The 18,289-nt window shown below is 35.5% G+C and overlaps 1 protein-coding gene across 3 annotated transcripts in view; it reads right to left on the bottom strand.

Annotated features, from left to right (window-relative positions):
• Positions 1-18,289, bottom strand: part of NBN (nibrin) — a 47,943-nt gene that overhangs the window by 13,583 nt on the left and 16,071 nt on the right. For all 3 annotated transcript variants that reach the window (XM_079901603.1, XM_079901602.1, XM_079901604.1), the window contains 4 exons: positions 13,078-13,175; positions 8,562-8,691; positions 6,044-6,319; positions 3,639-4,074 (listed from right to left, as the gene is read on the bottom strand). In XM_079901603.1, coding sequence (XP_079757729.1) covers positions 3,639-4,074; positions 6,044-6,319; positions 8,562-8,691; positions 13,078-13,175 — 940 coding nt within the window. The remainder of the gene's footprint in view (positions 1-3,638; positions 4,075-6,043; positions 6,320-8,561; positions 8,692-13,077; positions 13,176-18,289) is intronic.

The raw sequence follows: 18,289 nt of genomic DNA, 5'->3' as shown, positions 1-18,289 counted from the left end.
TAAGAGTAAAGAACAAGAAGCAATTTAAGTTCATACAAGTTATACATCTAAAGAATGTAATAAGAGAAATGATAATAATACAAATGAATTTAAAATGGCTATAAAATTGCATTAACATTTGAGTCCAATTTGAAAAATAAGATTTAAAAAAAAATGCCAAAATATTGACTATGGTTATCTGCAGATGGCAGGATTATCAACAAACTGTAATGTTTTTCTTTATTTTTCATATTTCTACATGATCGTGTATTACTTTTACAGTCAAAAAAAAAAAACAAATTTTTAAAGAAGTCTATCTAAATTTATTTAGAATTGAATGTTAAGTCGTCCTTAATCCAAAAGAGTTATTTTAATTGTTCAAGATATTTATGGAGACTGCTTTGTATAAAATCATACTATCCTTCATATTCATATATCCAGACCACGTACTAGACAAAAGTATATTACACAGATAGCTTTCTAATACTTCCAATAAAAACTACAATTCCTTTGTATACAATAGGGGGGCATATCATTTTACATCAAATTTTCAATGATTCAGTAATAAAAATTCAGAAAAATTTTAATAAGTAGAAAGTTGGAAAGAAAAAGCAAGATGTACTCTGTGCTTGCTTAGAGACTAAAGAAAATTAATGCTATTTGTCAGTTGTAAGATTAAAAATTTCGATTCCAAGCCTACCATGTACCCTTTTACTGAGTATTTTCACATACATTACCCACTGGAAGTTGTTACTACAATCAGAACATTTTACTCCCCCGTACATTTTCCCCATCCTGTCCTACTCCCTCAAACTTGCTTAACCTCTTGAGCAAGTTTTTATTTCCTATCTCTGAGAATCATACTACAGCCTACCCAGACCCTTCGACTGCAAGCTTGGGACTTCTACACTCTTTCCTCTCTCCTCATTTATCATATTGAGTCAATCACCAAGTCTTAGAGATTCTACCTCCTAAAGGCCTATCAAACTTATTCTCTCAGACTGCCTTTCATGTTAGCATGCCCAATGCCTAGAATAAATAAGTGAATGAATGACATTCTGAGAAACCTGACAAAAGAAACAGCCAAAAGAACAGAGTGGACCTTGCATTTTTGTCTCAGTTGTCAAAACCTAGCTAAGTCACTTTGGCAAGTTACTTAACTCCCACTGCAGTTTCCACATCTGTTCAATGTGTATAGTACTACTTCACTGCAGGCTGCTATAAATAGCATGATGGTATCCAGGAGGTGGTAGGTATAATTGTGAGGCTTTCAAAGGTGTTATATGGTAAGAGAAGAGGAAACCTTAATTTAGAATAGAAGGATGGAAAGAGGTGAAGAAGAGATATTCTGTAGACAGAGGTTGCTGTTAAGAGGAGGAATGTTAACAAGGATATGGAGACATGTTTGCATTTTATGGAGACTGGGAAATTGAAAGTAAGGCCAAGACCCCGACACAAGTTGTCATTTACACAAGGATAAATGCCTAGCAGGGTTATCTAGCCAATAGCCCTCTATTTCAGCTTATAGTAAATCTTACAGACATGCTAGAATCCATATTTGATCCCAAAACAGAAAAATGGTAGTTCTATCATCAATATATTTTAGAAAATGCCCTTCTGATATACAGCTAAGGAATTCAATGCCAGAGAAGTATGACATTTTTGCCTTCTTAAAAGTGCAAAAAGTTTTTTAAATGAAAGGATTAAAAAATATTTTTTCTGATCATCACTTCTGTAGCTAGAAAATTTAAGTGTAATTCTATCAATTCACGAGTATCCATAAGGACCTTCAGACAACAAATTCTTAAAACAGTAAAAATGAAAGAATTAAAAATAATTTCACACTGTCTGAGTAAGGTTGATGAATTATATCAATATCAATTTCCTGGTTTTGATATTATACTTAAGTTCTGCAAGATGTTACTAGTAGGGGAAACAGGGTGAAAGGTATATGGAATCTTTCTATATAATTTCTTACAACTGCATGTGAATCAGCAATTATTTCAAAATAAAAAGTTTTAAAAAATTATCTTACATTGAAAGCAAAATTACTTTTGTTAACAATGTTCTTACTAAAAAAGTACAGTGCTAAAATACAGTGATTTAACTTTAGTATATCCAGAAGTGTGTCACAACTGAGTTGCTATTCACTCTCCAAACGTCTGCTACAACATATTTATGTTGTACCATATTTTTATTCAGAATGTCATGAATTCTAAAATAGTAAAATAAGGACAAAGGAAATTATGCTGCAGAATCGTAGAGCAAAATAAAATAATTATATTCCCTGATATCATTATACAGCATGTAAATCTTGGCCCTATCTTATTCAAGCCACTGATTTTAGAATTTTTTAAAGACAGCAAAAGGAATTCTTAACTAATACAGTGAGGGAACTTATTCTGGGAAGAAAACTGGATGTGCTGAATCAGGATCTCTGGGGCTTTGGTCTGGGAATCCCTATTTTTAAAAAGCTCAATAGGTGATTCTGATGCAGCTGGTCCACAAAATGGCATTAAGTATTCACTCATAAGGAATAACAAACATTGAGGATTTTCTACCTCATATGAAGATGCCAGTATATAGGCTAAACAGGACATATATTTTGATTTTTCAATAGTAGTTATAGATTTATATAGTGCTTGATACACACTAGGTTCTCAACAAATGCTTATCAAATCATTGTACCTGTGCTCTCACCTAATGAGGTAACCAGTCTACCAACAGTAGGCAACTTAATGATGCATAAAATACAAAATAAAGAGTTTTCTTAGACCAAAGTGCGTAAGACAAATATACCAACTTCATGAAAAGAGGACAGAACATTAAAGATAAAAATGAAAATTAAAAATCCCGAGTGATGTTATACATGTTCTATCCTAAAAATTCATTTAGCAGATACTTTGTTTTTACTAACTTTCTTCATCTCTCTGTGCCTGTTTACTCTATTAAAGTTCCTCCTATACTTACCATCATGGCCAAATGTCTGATATAATAAAATAGTACAGCCTGGAAATCTATTAAAACAATCATGGGGACTTCCCTGGTGGCGCAGTGGTTAAGAATCCGTCTGCCAATGCAGGGGACACGGGTTCGAGCCCTGCTCCAGGAAGGTCTCACATGCCACGGAGCAACTAAGCCCGTGCACCACAACTACTAAGCCTGCGCTCTAGAGCCCACGAGCCACAACTACTGAGCCTGCATGCCACAACTACTGAAGTCCACCCGCCTAGAGCCCGTGCTCTGCAACAAGAGAAGTCACCGGAGAAGCCCGCGCACTGCAATGAAGAGTAGCCCCCGTGCACCACAACCACAACGAAGAGTAGCCCCTGCTCGCTGCAACTAGAGAAAGCTCCCGTGCAGCAACGAAGACACAGTGCAACCAAAAATAAATAAATAAAATTGATTCTTTAAAAAAAAAATCATGAATAAGTTTTATTTGTTGTCATTTATTATATATAGTCAAGGAATCATTGTATTTTTAACATTCACCCTATCAACCAACAAATTCTTATACTTAATACTAGGTGTAGAAAATACTAATTTTTTCCCCCAAATAAACATCATGACTGCTCATACTGTCAATACAAATACCTCAAGTACTTTTTAACATTCTAAGTTCCTATTTGCAATACTTCTTATTAAAAAATGTTACTTACAGAGATTTTGTTACTTTCTGGTATTGCTTCATCATTACAAGGGCCATTTGTTTCTATATCCAATCTTGGCCTTTTTCTAATATTGACATCTTCCTCTTGTTTTTGAACTTTCACTTCAATTTCTAACTCTGGTTTTGCGTTCTTCAATAACTGTTCCAATACTTCATTTTCTATGGCTAAATCATCAATTTCTTTTCTTTTTTCTGATCTTAGTTTTTCTGTAGAGAGAGATTTATTGGCAGAATTTTTCACAGTGGATTTTAAATCTATATCTGCATACGAGTTATCTGGGTTTCTTTCCACAGGCTCATTCTGCTGCTCCTTATTGTTCCATACTGAGGATGTAGTAGGCTGTGTTTGTTCTAAAAGAGAACAAGACATTTCTATTCTTGCTGATTTAGATAAAGACATTTCTTGATTTTCTTCATCCCTTTCCCTTAGGTTCAAAAAAGGAGAGAAGAAAACAAAAACAGGAAATGAACACAGCTAAGTAATTTTTTTAGTTTGGCAGTATTCAGCCCCTTCTTCATTTAATTAACAATATTCTTGGTTTTACTGATTAACAATCTCACCAGAAATAAAAAAACACATCTGAAAACAGTACATAATTCATACACACCCTACTGTTTTGATAGGACTGGTCAATTCCATGGCTTAAAAAATAGGGAAATGTCTATCTTCTTTTCTGGAAGTTGCAGTAGTTGATGAATCAGTGTGGAGGAAAAGGTAGAAAAATATAAAATATAAAAGACTTGGGGCTTCCCTGGTGGCACAGTGGTTGAGAGTCCACCTGCTGATGCAGGGGACACGGGTTCGTGCCCCGGTCCAGGAAGATCCCACGTGCCGCAGAGCAGCTGGGCCAGTGAGCCATGGCCGCTAAGCCTGCGTGTCCAGAGCCTGTGCTCGGCAACGGGGGAGGCCGCAACAGTGAGAGGCCTGCGTACCGTAAAAAAAAAAAAAAAAAAAAAGACTTGTCAGAAAACAACAGCTTACTTTATAATGCAGGGAACCTGTGGACATGGAAAAATTACCCTGGGACTAAATCCTGATGGGTTAATGAGAGCTAGATTCAAGATAGTAAGTTAAAGTGGCTAAATCCAGAATACAGTATAAACTATATACTGCAAGTAATATGTGAATATATGACTAAGGGTATTCTATACAATACTGTATCATTCATTCAATGAGTACTGAATACCTGACTCACTTAAACTGTACTGAGGCCCACAAAAACTTGGGTCTCTGCTCTCTAGTTTACTGGATTCATGTTGAACTGGAACAGTTAGAGTGATATTTTAATAATACTAATCTAATGTCAGGGTCCTAAATAAACCAATCAAGAAGTTTTTTGTAATAATTTACATGATCAGCGTTTGAACCAGAAAGCTAGCAACACAAACAGATGGAAACAGAGGAATTTATAAGACAAGGAAAATAAGAATCAGCAATACTGGTTTGGGGAGGCAGAGGAGAAACAGTCAAAGATGTTGACAAAGTAAATTACAAACAAAAATATATATACAAGGCAGTGATAGGGGAGAAAGTTTTAGGCCTATGATTAGGGGAAAAAGCAGGAGATTTCTGTGGGAAAGTAGAAATGATGCTTAAAGAATAAGTCAGGACCAAATATACTGATCATCTGTAACCTGAAGTACAATATACATAGCAGGACGAAAAGAAGTCCTCAAAGGGAGCAAAGGAGAAAGTCAGAGAGGCAAAAAAAACCCAGGATAGGACACTACCACAAAAGCCAAGAAGAGACCAGAAGGAGAACAAAAGTTCAAGAGTTGAGTGTTACCAAAAGGCCACAAGAGGTGGCAACTTGTGTCAATGATTACTTTCAAGGATGTCATGTCAAGATGAAATATTGCGAGTTAAGAAATATTTCACATAGAAATGGGAACAATAACAATAATCTCCTCTTTATGAGAAGTTTAACAGTGATTGTAAAAGATAAAGGGCAGTAGCTAGAGGAACAAATCAAGTCAAGGGAAGGTTCTAAAAACTAAAAATGAGATAGAGTCTTTGAACACAGACGAAAAGGACCTAGAAGAAGATATTAAACATGCTAGAAATTAAGAATAATTGATGAAGCATGGTCCTAGAGGAAATGAGAGACATGACCAAGGGAAATAGGTAGGTCAAAAAAACTGAGGTGTGGGAAACCTCTTCTTCAACAGAAGTAGAGCAAATGAAACAACAGAAGGAAAAAAATGAGGGAAAATGTATCTAATGACCTTAGTGAAGAAGGAGACTTGGACATTTCTGAGAGGGAATAAGCTCAAAGGGCCACAGCTTTCCACAGAAGCATACTTAAGCAGAACATGGACTTAGTACCATTCTACAATCGTATAACAAATATTAATATTTTTAGACACACAGAGCAGTATTATTAAAAATTATACCTTTTTTTGGTAGATGGCTGAAAGTAGTTTTTGATGGAGTTGGTTTGCTGATGCTGAGAAGCCCAATCTCCACTTTTATTTACACCTGGGAATTTAGTTGGTGAAAGCTGACATTTTGGGATTTTCATACTAACAAGAGTATTTGATACTATATTATTATTACTAGAGTTTACTTTGTGGGGTTCCTTCACAGTGGATGTTTCTTGTGAAGGTATTCTGAACTTTTGTTCCATTCCGAAGATTTTGATTTCTTTTGGCCTTTCACTCAAATTCATACTGCAGCAAAAGAAAGGAATGCAAGGTAAACAATCACATTTACAGCAATTTTTATCCAGAAACAAAGTCCTTTAAGTAGTACTAACGTAATACAGCTTTAGAACATAGTTATCTTGAGACAGTAGTTTAGTGAATATATTTTACTATCCCAAGACAGTAGCTCCTTTGTCATCAAAGCTCCCTGAAGACAAGATACCTTTCTCTTCTTCATCCCCTATAGCACATACTGTCAGGAATGCTCTATAAAAAACTGCCAAACACACATGGAATAACAACCTAGTATCCTATTATAAATTATACCAGGTCATATACTGAAGTGATGTTTGCTTTGTTTAAAATTGTAAAATTATTTCCATGTAAAAAAATTAATAGAAACTGGAAATTTATAAAAAGAATAAGCTATCATTCCAATTTCAAATATAATGAGGTATTTAGATCACTTTTGATGAACTGATACGGTTATATTCCAACCAGATGGCAGTCTCTAGAACATAACTCTAGAGTAGAACTCTAGATCATCAGAAAAATATTTTAAACACACACACACAAACACACAGTTCTACAATGTATGGTTGAATATATACTACTTTTGCTATTCTTACTTCACCAAAAACCCCAAACTTGTCATTCAACTGACTTCTAAAAAATTAAGTTTCTCTTTTAAAAGTTATATTAAAAGTTCTGTTTTAAAAAAATTTGTAGTTTCTCTTTTAAAAGTTTTGATCTCAATATAAAACATAGGTATAGTGAAAATTTAAGTATGGTCTAATATAGTGCAATCAGAAGTATCTTCCAATACGAATAATTCACTATGGAGTATTTAAAATACACTGTCTTAAGTGAAAAATGCCATAGGATACATATGAGCTACCCTTGCTCTCCGAAAAAAAAAAAAAATTCCAAAAAACTATTTTAAAAAACCCTCTTCAAATAGAGAACCACTGGGCTTCCCTGGTGGCTCAGTGGTTGGGAATCCGCCTGCCAATGCAGGGGACACGGGTTTGATCCCTGGTCCGGGAAGATCCCACATGCCGCAGAGCAACTGAGCCCGTGTGCCACAACTACTGAGCTTGCGCTCTAGAGCCCGCGAGCCACGGCTACTGAGCCGCGTGCCACAACTACTGAGGCCCGTGCGCCTGGAGCCTGTGCTCCTCAACAGGAGAGGCCACCGCAGTGAGAGGCCCGCGCACCGCGGCGAAGGGTAGCCCCCGCTCGCCACAACTGGAGGGGGCCCACGCGCAGCAGCGAAGACCCAGTGCAGCCAAAAATAAACAAATAAATAAATTAATTTAAAAAAATAGAGAACCACTAAAAAAACTACCTTTATGAACAAATATTGATTATTTAGATAGCCAGGTACACACATATAAAGTACCTCTAAAACTGTGTAATGTTCACATACAGGCAACATCATATAATAGAAACAAATTGATCTCAAACTTATTTCACCAGTCACAAATAAAACAGTATAATTCTTTGTAGTCTTCCATATACATTTGCACGGAATTAAAAAAAAAACTTTATCATTTTCAGGAGTTGGCAAACTACAGCTTGCAGGACACATCTGGCCTGCCACTTGTTTTTGTAAATTAAGTTTTATTGGAACACAGCCACACTCATTCATTTACACGTTGTCTATGGCTGCTTTAATCCTACAATGGCAGAGTTGAGTAGCTGTGACAGAGATCAGTGATCCACAGAGCCAAAAATATTTACTCTCTAGTGCTTCATTTTAATTTTTATATTTATTTTTGGCTGTGTTGGGTCTTCGTTGTTGCACATGGGCTTTCTTTAGTTGCAGTGAGCAGGGGCTACTCTTCTTGCAGTGTGCAGGCTTCTCACTGCGGTGGCTTCTCGTTTCAGAGCATGGGCACTAGGTGTGCGGGCTTCAGTAGTTGCGGCACATGGCCTCAGTAGTTGTGGCTTGCAGGCTCTAGAGCGCAGGCCCAGTAGTTGCGGCACCCGGGTTTAGTTGCTCTGCGGCATGTGGGATCTTCCCGGACCAGGGATCGAACCCATGTCCCCTGCATTGGCAGGCAGATTCTTAACCACTGCGCCACCAGGGAAGTCCCTCTAGTGCTTTATAAAGTCTGCTAAACCCTGTCCCAAAATGTTATTTTCCCTGGCATCCCACACTCCCAATTCTTTATCTCCCAAGAGATGACTTGATACAGGCATTGACTTTACTTCATTAATTTATTGATAGAATAATAACAATAGTTCGTTAACAATGAAGCTTTACCATTTATTTCCTTGCTCTGATTGTGTATCAGCTACATATGTTGTAGTATTCACTGGGGCACCTGGCATTAAGTTTTCATTGGCTGGTAAGACTTGGGAAAGGCTTGGACCTGGAGTTGTTGTCTTCAATCCTGTAAATCACAGAAGTGAAAGAAAGAATCACAATTGCTAGACACAAGATAGACATTTGGTCACTTAGAATTGTTAGGACTGTGCCATGTTGAGAGAATTAACTATAGCACACAGTTGTCTCCAAATACTTAACAAAACAGCCTATGAGCAGCAGCCTGTTGGCATCTGTGATGGGCTTATCTGAAATAAATCATTTTAAAGACACATCAAATCCTTCAGGTTAAACTATTATCAACTTAAATAAAAACAAACTCAACTTAAATTCTAATTCAAATTATGCTTTAGTCAGGAGACCAAAAATTAAAATTTCTCCCCCACAGAAAGTATATCTACTGTCTACACAAATCAAAATCAATGTGAATTTAATTTTTAGAAGGAATATACTATTTGAAAAGAAGAGATGAACAGTTTTAGACATAAATTTTTTGGCTACTCCAGAAAACCATAATGATTACTTCATCATTTTATATACCAAAATAGCAATTTAATTCAAGTGCCCCTCTTCTGGAATACTTCTCTTGAACCTCCCACATTGAATTAGATACCCCTCATTTTAAATCCCATACCACCCTTTACATCACTCTACTAACTGTTAACACACTCTTACTAACTTTTTAACACTAGCTGTGTGACCTGTATTACTTAACCTCTCTATGCCTTAGTTTCCTCATCTATGAAATGAGGATAATTACATGCTGTTTCTTCCTCACATATTGTTTTAAGGGCAAAGTGAACTAATATATGGACAGCACTTAGAAAAATGCTTGGAACATAGTAAGGACTATGAAGTGTTAGCTGTTATCATCACTGTATACCGTACTTGTTTACTTGTTACTTTCTCTTATTAGACTTGGAACCTCCTTGAGAACAGGGACTGAGTCTTGCTCATTTCTGTATCTCATCTCTGAGCAATGTTTGGTATATAATGGATATAAATAAGTTAACAGAATTAAATTAACTGAAAAAAAAATTTTAAGTTGACATTTATTAAGTATCAAAGCTAAATTACCACTCTGTTAGCGCCTGACACAGGATGTGTTTAATAAAATGTTTATAACTGATTCCAAATTCAGGTATTTAACTTACTTCTGCCACTCTCCTTATATGACCACCTTAGCTCACTGGCATTTCCTTATACATACATATCCCTAAAATTCTTCTTAGCTTGCACAGTTTGCAAAAAATAATAATTATAAATGTGTATATAACCATTAAAAGAAATATTCATAAGCTGAATCTAATGACCCAGAATAACTAATGTCTGCCAATAAGATTATTTATAATATTCTCCTTGCTAAAATACCAGGAGGGTAGGGATTTGCTCTACTCTGCTCACCTCTTTATTCCAAGTGTTTAGAGTAATTAAAGGCATATAACAAGGTTCAATAAATACCTGTTGAAAGATAAATGAATGAATATGGAAGGAAAGGAGGAAACAAAGGAGAAAAAGGGAGGAAAGAAGACATGCATTCACTCTGTTCCCCCCAAAACTAGCCGTGTTCTAAAATTGTTTGTAAGTCTGATGTCTATGACTTGGAACCCACACAGATCTACCTATGAATATGTGCAAGAAATAATACTACTAATTATAATGTAGATTTTTTTATCAATTCCTTATGACCTTGTTCCCATATGAAATAACACAATAGAAAAGATGCTGGTCTAGCAGTCACAAAACCCCAATTTTAGGATTGTCTTGGCTGTTTTATTTATGGGACCTTAACTTTTCTCAGCCTTGAGGTCTCTTACCTTTTAATAGAAAGATTAGATGATCTTTAAGGACCTTCTGGCCATAAATACATTTCTAACAGTGGATGATAAAATTTTGTTGCTCCACCCTAGCAAAGATAATCTTGTGTACCAATAACTTAGTTCAATTAAGCAAATATTTATACCAACTATAAACAAGTATTGGGCTTGGTGATGTCAGAGAAACCAAAATTAGTAAGAGTTTATAATCAGTCTAGTGGTTGAAAGAGGCATGGAAACAACTGGCTATGCTTCAAAGTAGGAAAAAGTTCTAACTGGAATGCAAAAAAAAAAGTTACTGGGGTATAAAAAACCAAAATAATTAACCTGACTTGGAGAAGAGTTATGGGAGAGGAAAAAACCTAGAAAAACTTCACGAAAGAGGTGAGCATTTGTGGAAGGAGTCAGATTTTGAAGAGCAGTGCTAGCATTCTAGGAACAAGGACCATGATGAGCAAGGTCAAGGAGTATGGCACATAAAAAAATATGGCGTATGTATTCTGTAGGGAAGTATATTAAAAAAAGATGAGGATGGGAAGAGATAGGCTACAGCTAAACTGTTGAAGGCTCGAAAGTCTAGACAAAGGGCTCAGGGATTTATTCTATAGATAATAAGAACTAGTAAAAGTTTTTAGGAGAAGGGAAGGTGATTCTAGTGGCAAAGTGAAATATCAACTGTAGAGATGAATATGGAGGCAGGACCTTACTGAGGGCGGTTAGAACAGCCCTCAGGAAATAAAGACATGGAGGGTTAAATAGGGCAGTGGCTGTGGGAAGGGATGGTAGCAGACCTCTTGAGCAGAAGCTACAGAGGAACAATTTCATGAGTAAAAAATGTAAAAAAAATGTAAAAAAATGTAAAAAAAATGTAAAACAATTTTTTTACTTGTATGAGTAAAAAAATGACTTAAATTTATAGTCTGAGTGCCTCCTCCATTTATATAAAAGAAGGTTCCTCTCTAGTTCAGTCCTTCCCTAGTTTCTTGGAGTTTATATGACAAACAGGAGGTTAAAATCAAGCAAAAGAAACCAAAAAAATCTGATGCCTTGGCTGCATCCCAGAATATCCTGGAATACAGAGAATGTGAATTTGAATTTTAAAAAAATGTTTCTGAAGCATATAGCTAGTTGAGATTAGTTTTCTAAAAGAGAACAGAGGACTTAGGAGGCAAATAAATGTATAAAGAAATACCAAATGGATGCACACATAACTAGACAAAGAAAAGTTATGAGGAAGAATAAACGTAAAAATATCTAAGGTAAAGAAGCGAGAAGAAAAGAATAAATGAACCATCTTCTTGATGGCAACATCACCTTATCAAGAAAAGTAGGGGAATGAGTTTTAAAAAACCAAGGGGTAGGGCTTCCCTGGTGGCGCAGTGGTTGAGAGTCCGCCTGCCGATGCCGGGGACATAGGTTCGTGCCCCGATCTGGGAAGATCCCACATGCCGTGGAGCGGCTGGGCCCGTGAGCCATGGCCGCTGAGCCTGCGAGTCCGGAGCCTGTGCTCCGCAACGGGAGAGGCCCGTGTACCAAAAAAACAAAAAACAAAAAACAAACCAAGGGGTAATAGCTGCCCTGAGTAAACTGGCTTTTGTGATAGTCAACACTGAGATAATTATAATATGTATTCTTCATCTCTGTAAAATGGCATCACCACCCAACCAGCTACTCATGCCAAAAGATTAGGAGTTGTTTCTAAATCCTCCACGGGCAAGATGTGCTGGGTCTAGTTCCAAAATTTGGCCTGAATTTATTTGCTTTTCTGCATCTCTACTACTACCACCATGGTCCAAGGCACCAGGCTCTCTCTCACCTGGACCTCCACAAAAGCTTCTACTCATATCCCCACTTCCATTTTGGACCCCTGGAATCCATTCTCCACGCAGACACGATTGTGATCTGTTCCTTCTACCTGGAATTCTGCTATCCATATCCTCCCATGGCTGCCTTTTCTCATCATTCAGGACGTGTGAGGCTCAAATATGACATCTTAAGTGAGACTGTCCCTGACTACCAATCTAAAATAGCCTACTCCCAGTCACTATCACATCATCTTGTTTTAGCTTTCTCTTTGTACTTGTCCTTAACAGAACTTATCAGATGTGTTTGTTTGCTTGTTAACTGTCTGAATCCTGACTTTTAGAATATAAAGTTCACAGTAACAAGTATCTTGTTTACTTTATTCACCACTGTATCTTCAGTACTTACAACTGTGCCTAGTACTTGGCAGCCACAAATACTTATCGAATGAATAAATGAACAGATAAACATATGGCTTTTAAAAGACGGTGAAGATGGTCACCTGTGGCAAGTATAGTACATACATACAGGGACTTCCTTCGTGGTCCAGTAGTTAAGAATCTGCCTTCCAATGCAGGGGACGTGGGTTCGATACCTGGTTGGGGAACTAAGATCCCACATGCTGCGCGGCAACAAAGCCCGTGCGCTCTAGAGCCCATACGTTACAACTAGAGAGAAGCCCGTGTGCTGCAACAAAGATCCTGCGTGCCACAACTAAGACCCGATGCAGCCAAATAAATAAATAAATATTTAAAAAAATAATGGAGATACAGCCAATCAGCAATTTATAAAATAAAGTTGCTAAAGAATCAATAAAATAGTATTTTAATTACCTGTACTGGGCTGGCCCTGAGGATCACAGTAATTCTCTGTAGTAATGAAAATAACTGCCAATCCAATTTCTGCTTCAGGAATAGGTCTAAGACCTTGCCTGTTAGAATAAAATAGTTTAAGTATGATGATATATTAAAACTAACAACTTTTATTAAGATGATGTCAAACTGAATCTATCTTCCACCCCCCCCGCAAAGTGACATCACTATTTTATGGTACAGAGAGAACTGCAAATACCTATAGTACTAGCTTATTCACTGGAGCAATGTTACATTGGGCAAGTTCACCACCTTTTAGTAATTCAATTATTTCATCTGTAAAACAAAGGTCTAGAGTAAAGGATACAGATCCTTCCAGTTCTAAAACTCTGTAATTTTCAGAATAATAGTAATACCCAGATGAAGCAATAAAAAAGATTTTTTAAAGCAAATCTATGGTTACTAGAATCCTAAGATAAAACTTAAAAGAGAGAAAAAGAGGGGAGAAGGATAAGGAGGGAGAAAAGTACAAAGAACTATAAATAAGCTACATCTATACGTATGTTAGTAAATCAAATCATTTTACCAAATTTACATGTATTAATGAATCTTCTTATTAAAGGAATCTTATGGTGAACCTATCTTCTGTTATTCTGTAATGTGAATAATGACTGATTTTATAAAACATAATTTAATATAACTTAATAATGCTACATAGAAACTAAACCTCAAATTTTAAGAGCTTTACAACTCCTTTTAATACTTATTGTAGAGATATTTTAAGTGGTTGTAGTAGCTTAACAAGTCATTTTCAAATGCTTAACATTTGTTTTTTTGTTAAGTTTTTAAAAAGATAATTCTAAAATGTATATGGAAAAATAAAAAGCCAAGAATAGCCAGGATGCTTCTGAAGAAGAGCAGAAAGAAAATATTTGTCCTACTAGATATGAGGACTTAAACTGTTATAGTAATTAAGACAATGTAGTAAACGTGGTATTAGTTTAAGAGACATATTGCTCAATGGAAAAGACGGCCAAAAACATTCCCATGCATGTAAGGTCCCTTGGTATAAAACAGAATCAATTCCAGATAGATCAAAAATAAATTTCAAAAACAAAATATCAAAATACTAGTAAAAATTAGTAAAAAATATAGGTGAATATCTTTTTGATCTATGAGTAGAAAAAGATTTCTTATACAAAAAGCACTGACTATGAAAGATTGTTAATTTTTAGGATATTAAAATTAAGGGCTTTCATTCATCAACACAATAAAAAGTTAATTTACAAAGTGGTAACAGATTCTGCAATCTTTTATGTAATCACATACAAGTGAAAAAAGGATTAATGCCAAGAATATATAAAAAACTCCTACAAATTAAAAAAAAAGGCACACAAATATGCAATTACCATATAATCCAGAAACTGCACTCTTGGGAGTTTATTCCAGAGAAATAAACACTTATGTTCACAAAGAAACCTGTATATGAATGTTCATATCAGCTTTATTTGTAACAAAAGCTGGAAAAATGCAGATGTCCTTCAATGGATGGATGACTCAACAAACTATAGTATATCCATACTACAGAATACGTAAAATATACATATGTATATGTATTTTAAGTGGCTGTAGTAGTCTAAAAGTTATTTCTCAAATGCTTAACATTCATTGTTTTATATGTATTAGTTTAACTTAGACTTGAACTCTAAGTGAATTTATAATAACACACAAAAAAAGATTTTAAAAAGTATTATCATCAAGTGATCACATACACCTACTTGTATTTCAGGCAATTCAAAATTGGTATTTTACTACCCTACTAATACTTTTGAAACTATACATACGTCATATCATGAAAATTAGTTATAAAAGATTGGCTATGTAAAACAAAATACACATTTAATAATGATGTTATAAGACATACATCATCTTAAATGGGGAAATACTGGAAGCATTACTTTTAAAGTCAATAGTGAGATAAATGTGGTGGCTACTATCACCACTTCTATCCAACACCTTTGGATGTCCCAGTTGGTCCAAAACCAAGAGAATAAAAGAGAGAGAGCAGTACCAGAGGCAAAAAGGATTAAAAAGGAGGAGAGAAATATTATTTATAGATGATATGGTTTATATAAAAAAAGACTATAAAGTATTAGAAATAAAAGGGGAGTCCAACGAGGTGGTGGGATATGAGATTAATATCAATGTCAGCTGAATTTCTATACATCAACAGTAAACTAGAAAATGTAATTAAAGAGACAATATCCATACCATGGTTATCCATACCATGAAACACTACTCAGCAATAAAAAAAGGATGAACTACTGATACACAAAACCTAGATGAATCTCTGAGGAATTATGGTGAGTGAAAATAAAAATTCTAAAAGGTTACATGCTGTATGATTTCATTTATATATCATTTTCTAAATAATAAATTTTAGAAATGAAGAAGAAATTAGTGGTTGCCAAAGTTTAGGGACATGGAGGGGGAGGTAGGGAGGGGTGTGTGGTTATAAAAGAACAACACAAGGGATTCTTGTGGTGATGGAACTGTTCTGTATCTTAACTATGGTGAATACATGAACCTACACATGTAATAAAATTATATAGAACTAAATACACACACATACACTACACACACAAGAACACATAAAACTGGGGAAATCTGTATTTAAAACAAAAAAAGAATACAATTATCCCAATAGAAAACTGGGCAAGAGACATGTATTTCACAAAGATGGAAAAATTAACATCTAATAAACTTTTGAAGAAACGTTAACCATCACTGGTGATCAGGGAAATACAAATCAAAATCACAAGATATGATTATATATCCATTAAATTGGCAAAAATGATAGTCTGAAAATACCGAGTATTGAAAATGACGTGCATCTAACTTAATCTCTTATATACCGTGGGTGGGAGTATAAAGCGGAAAACAGTTTGATACTGTTGAGTGTTCTAACCCTAGTAATGTAGTAATATATCCCAAAGAAAATCCTGCACAAGTACCAATAGGAAACATACAAAGATAATCTCAGTAGCAGTTTACAATAATAAAAATTTATTTAAAATAACTAACTAAATAATTAGTGAACAAAATGAATGTGTATTATTTATAGTTCAGTGATGACGATGTATCATGATCCAAAGATTATGATTCATTCAATTTTATGCAAAGCTATGGAACAGGTGAGAAGAGGATAAGGCAAAGGAGGAGAGGATAAAGAGAAAATAATTAAATTAGTAACAGGAAGAGTTCCCAAATATGGGCTAAGACATTGGGAAAATATCTCAGCAAGAACAAAAATCAGGGTTATATTGTTCCCCTAGACTTCTAATCTTTTTCAGAGGTATTTAATTTTAATCACTGATTTCCTATACCCACTTCTGACAACTAATCAATAGCACCATGGCACTAACCCATCCCAATGTTGCCCTATTGTCTGAAATTCAGTCAATAGCTGACTTTACTGGTTTGATATAACTGTACCTTCAATTGCTATCAACGGCTTGGACTAAATGGACAGGTGTTATTTTAAGTGATAGTCTTTCTCAAACTGTAAAATTGTCCTCTATGACCAAATTGAAACAGGATCCAGAGAGTACAGAACAAAATGTCATCTCATGATCAAGTCACCAGCCTCTGAGCAACCTCCACTCCAGCAAGGCAGCAAGATGTAATGGTAAAGAGCATGGACTCTGGAACCAGACTGCATGTATTCACATCCTGGCTCCTCTGCTCGCTCCCTGTGTTCTACTCAAATCCCCTTTTGCCCTCTCTGCACAACGGGGAACATAGCAGTAAAAATACACATGATTGTATGAGGATTAAATGTCTTAATATATGTAGAACTCTTAGAACAGGACCTGCTACAGTATATAGTATTATGTAAGTAAGCTATTATTGCTATTGTTCAGCATGGCTTTTAAAGATTGGTAAACTGGTCATAAGTAAAATACTGCCTGAAAGAAGCCTTCTCTATTTAAAATAAACTTCTCCCCTCTGCCCTGTTATTCTGCTTTCTTATACACAGTTGTAATTATCTGTTTACTTGTAAGCTCCAGTGGTGGCAGGGTCCATAGCTATCTTGTTAACCATTATATTCCCAGTGCCTAAAACACAATAGAATCACAGTATATTTTGGTTGTAGTAGTAAGATGGTATTTTTGTTACACAAATATTTTCTTTTTCACAGCAGTTAGCACATCTCCATTAAGCAAAATATTTATGGGACACATGACTGACATTTTACTTTTTACCTCGGCAAACCCATTTTTAAAAAAAGCAGTCTTCATGGTCAGAAAGACTCCTGGGTCAGGAAAAATGAATACTGTGGAGAGCTTATTTTATGGACTTTTTAGACATATAAATACCCTGGGCCCTAACTATTTTTTTAAAATATTTATTTATTTATTTTGCCATGCTGGGTCTTAGTTGTGGTGTGCAGGATCTTCTAGTCGCAGCATGCAGGATCTTTAGTTGCAGCATGCAGGGTCTTTTAGTTGCAACATGTGGGATCTAGTTCCCTCAACAGGGATCGAACCCAGGCCCCCTGCATTGGGAGCGTGGAGTCTTAGCCACTGGACCATCAGCGAAGTCCCAGCCCTAACTATTTTTTACTAGGTGAATAGAAATTCAGTCAACGGACTGCCAAGGCTGATTTTTTTACTTTGTGCTTCAAAAATGCTAAGATTATTAACACCAGTAAAGAGTCCAGGAAAAAAACCCTTGCTTTAGTGCTTTCAAACTGCCTCCCCTCCACACTACAAACACTATTCTAGGATACTTGATACTTTTTTTCCTGCTTTCCCATAACAGCCTATATAGCCATAATAGCCTAATTTTCATACAAATTTTCGATGGGTAATAAACAAAGGAAAAATACATTCCAGCTTGAGGCTATTTCAGAACAATTTTACATTTGAGTTTTAACTTCCTCAACTACATATTCTAGAGAAAAACAAATACTGCTTTATTAAGAGAGGTATATTCTGCAAATTCTATTAAAGTAACAAAAAAGCAGCAGAAAATAAATATTGAGATAAAACTGACATGGATAAATATATTCTATTTCTAGCATACTAAGTCACAATAAATTTCCAAGTACCATACACAATAAAATCTTTACAATAATTCTTGTATATACCTTTACATTATTATGTGGAGTGCAAAAAAAGTTACCTATAAAATCACCTACTTGCCCTTTTTTTTAACTAATAAAGATAAT

Source organism: Stenella coeruleoalba (assembly GCF_951394435.1).
Source record: "Stenella coeruleoalba genome assembly, chromosome: 17".
In the NCBI taxonomy this organism is placed as follows: domain Eukaryota; kingdom Metazoa; phylum Chordata; class Mammalia; order Artiodactyla; family Delphinidae; genus Stenella; species Stenella coeruleoalba.
This window is presented reverse-complemented; position numbering and strand designations above follow the sequence as displayed.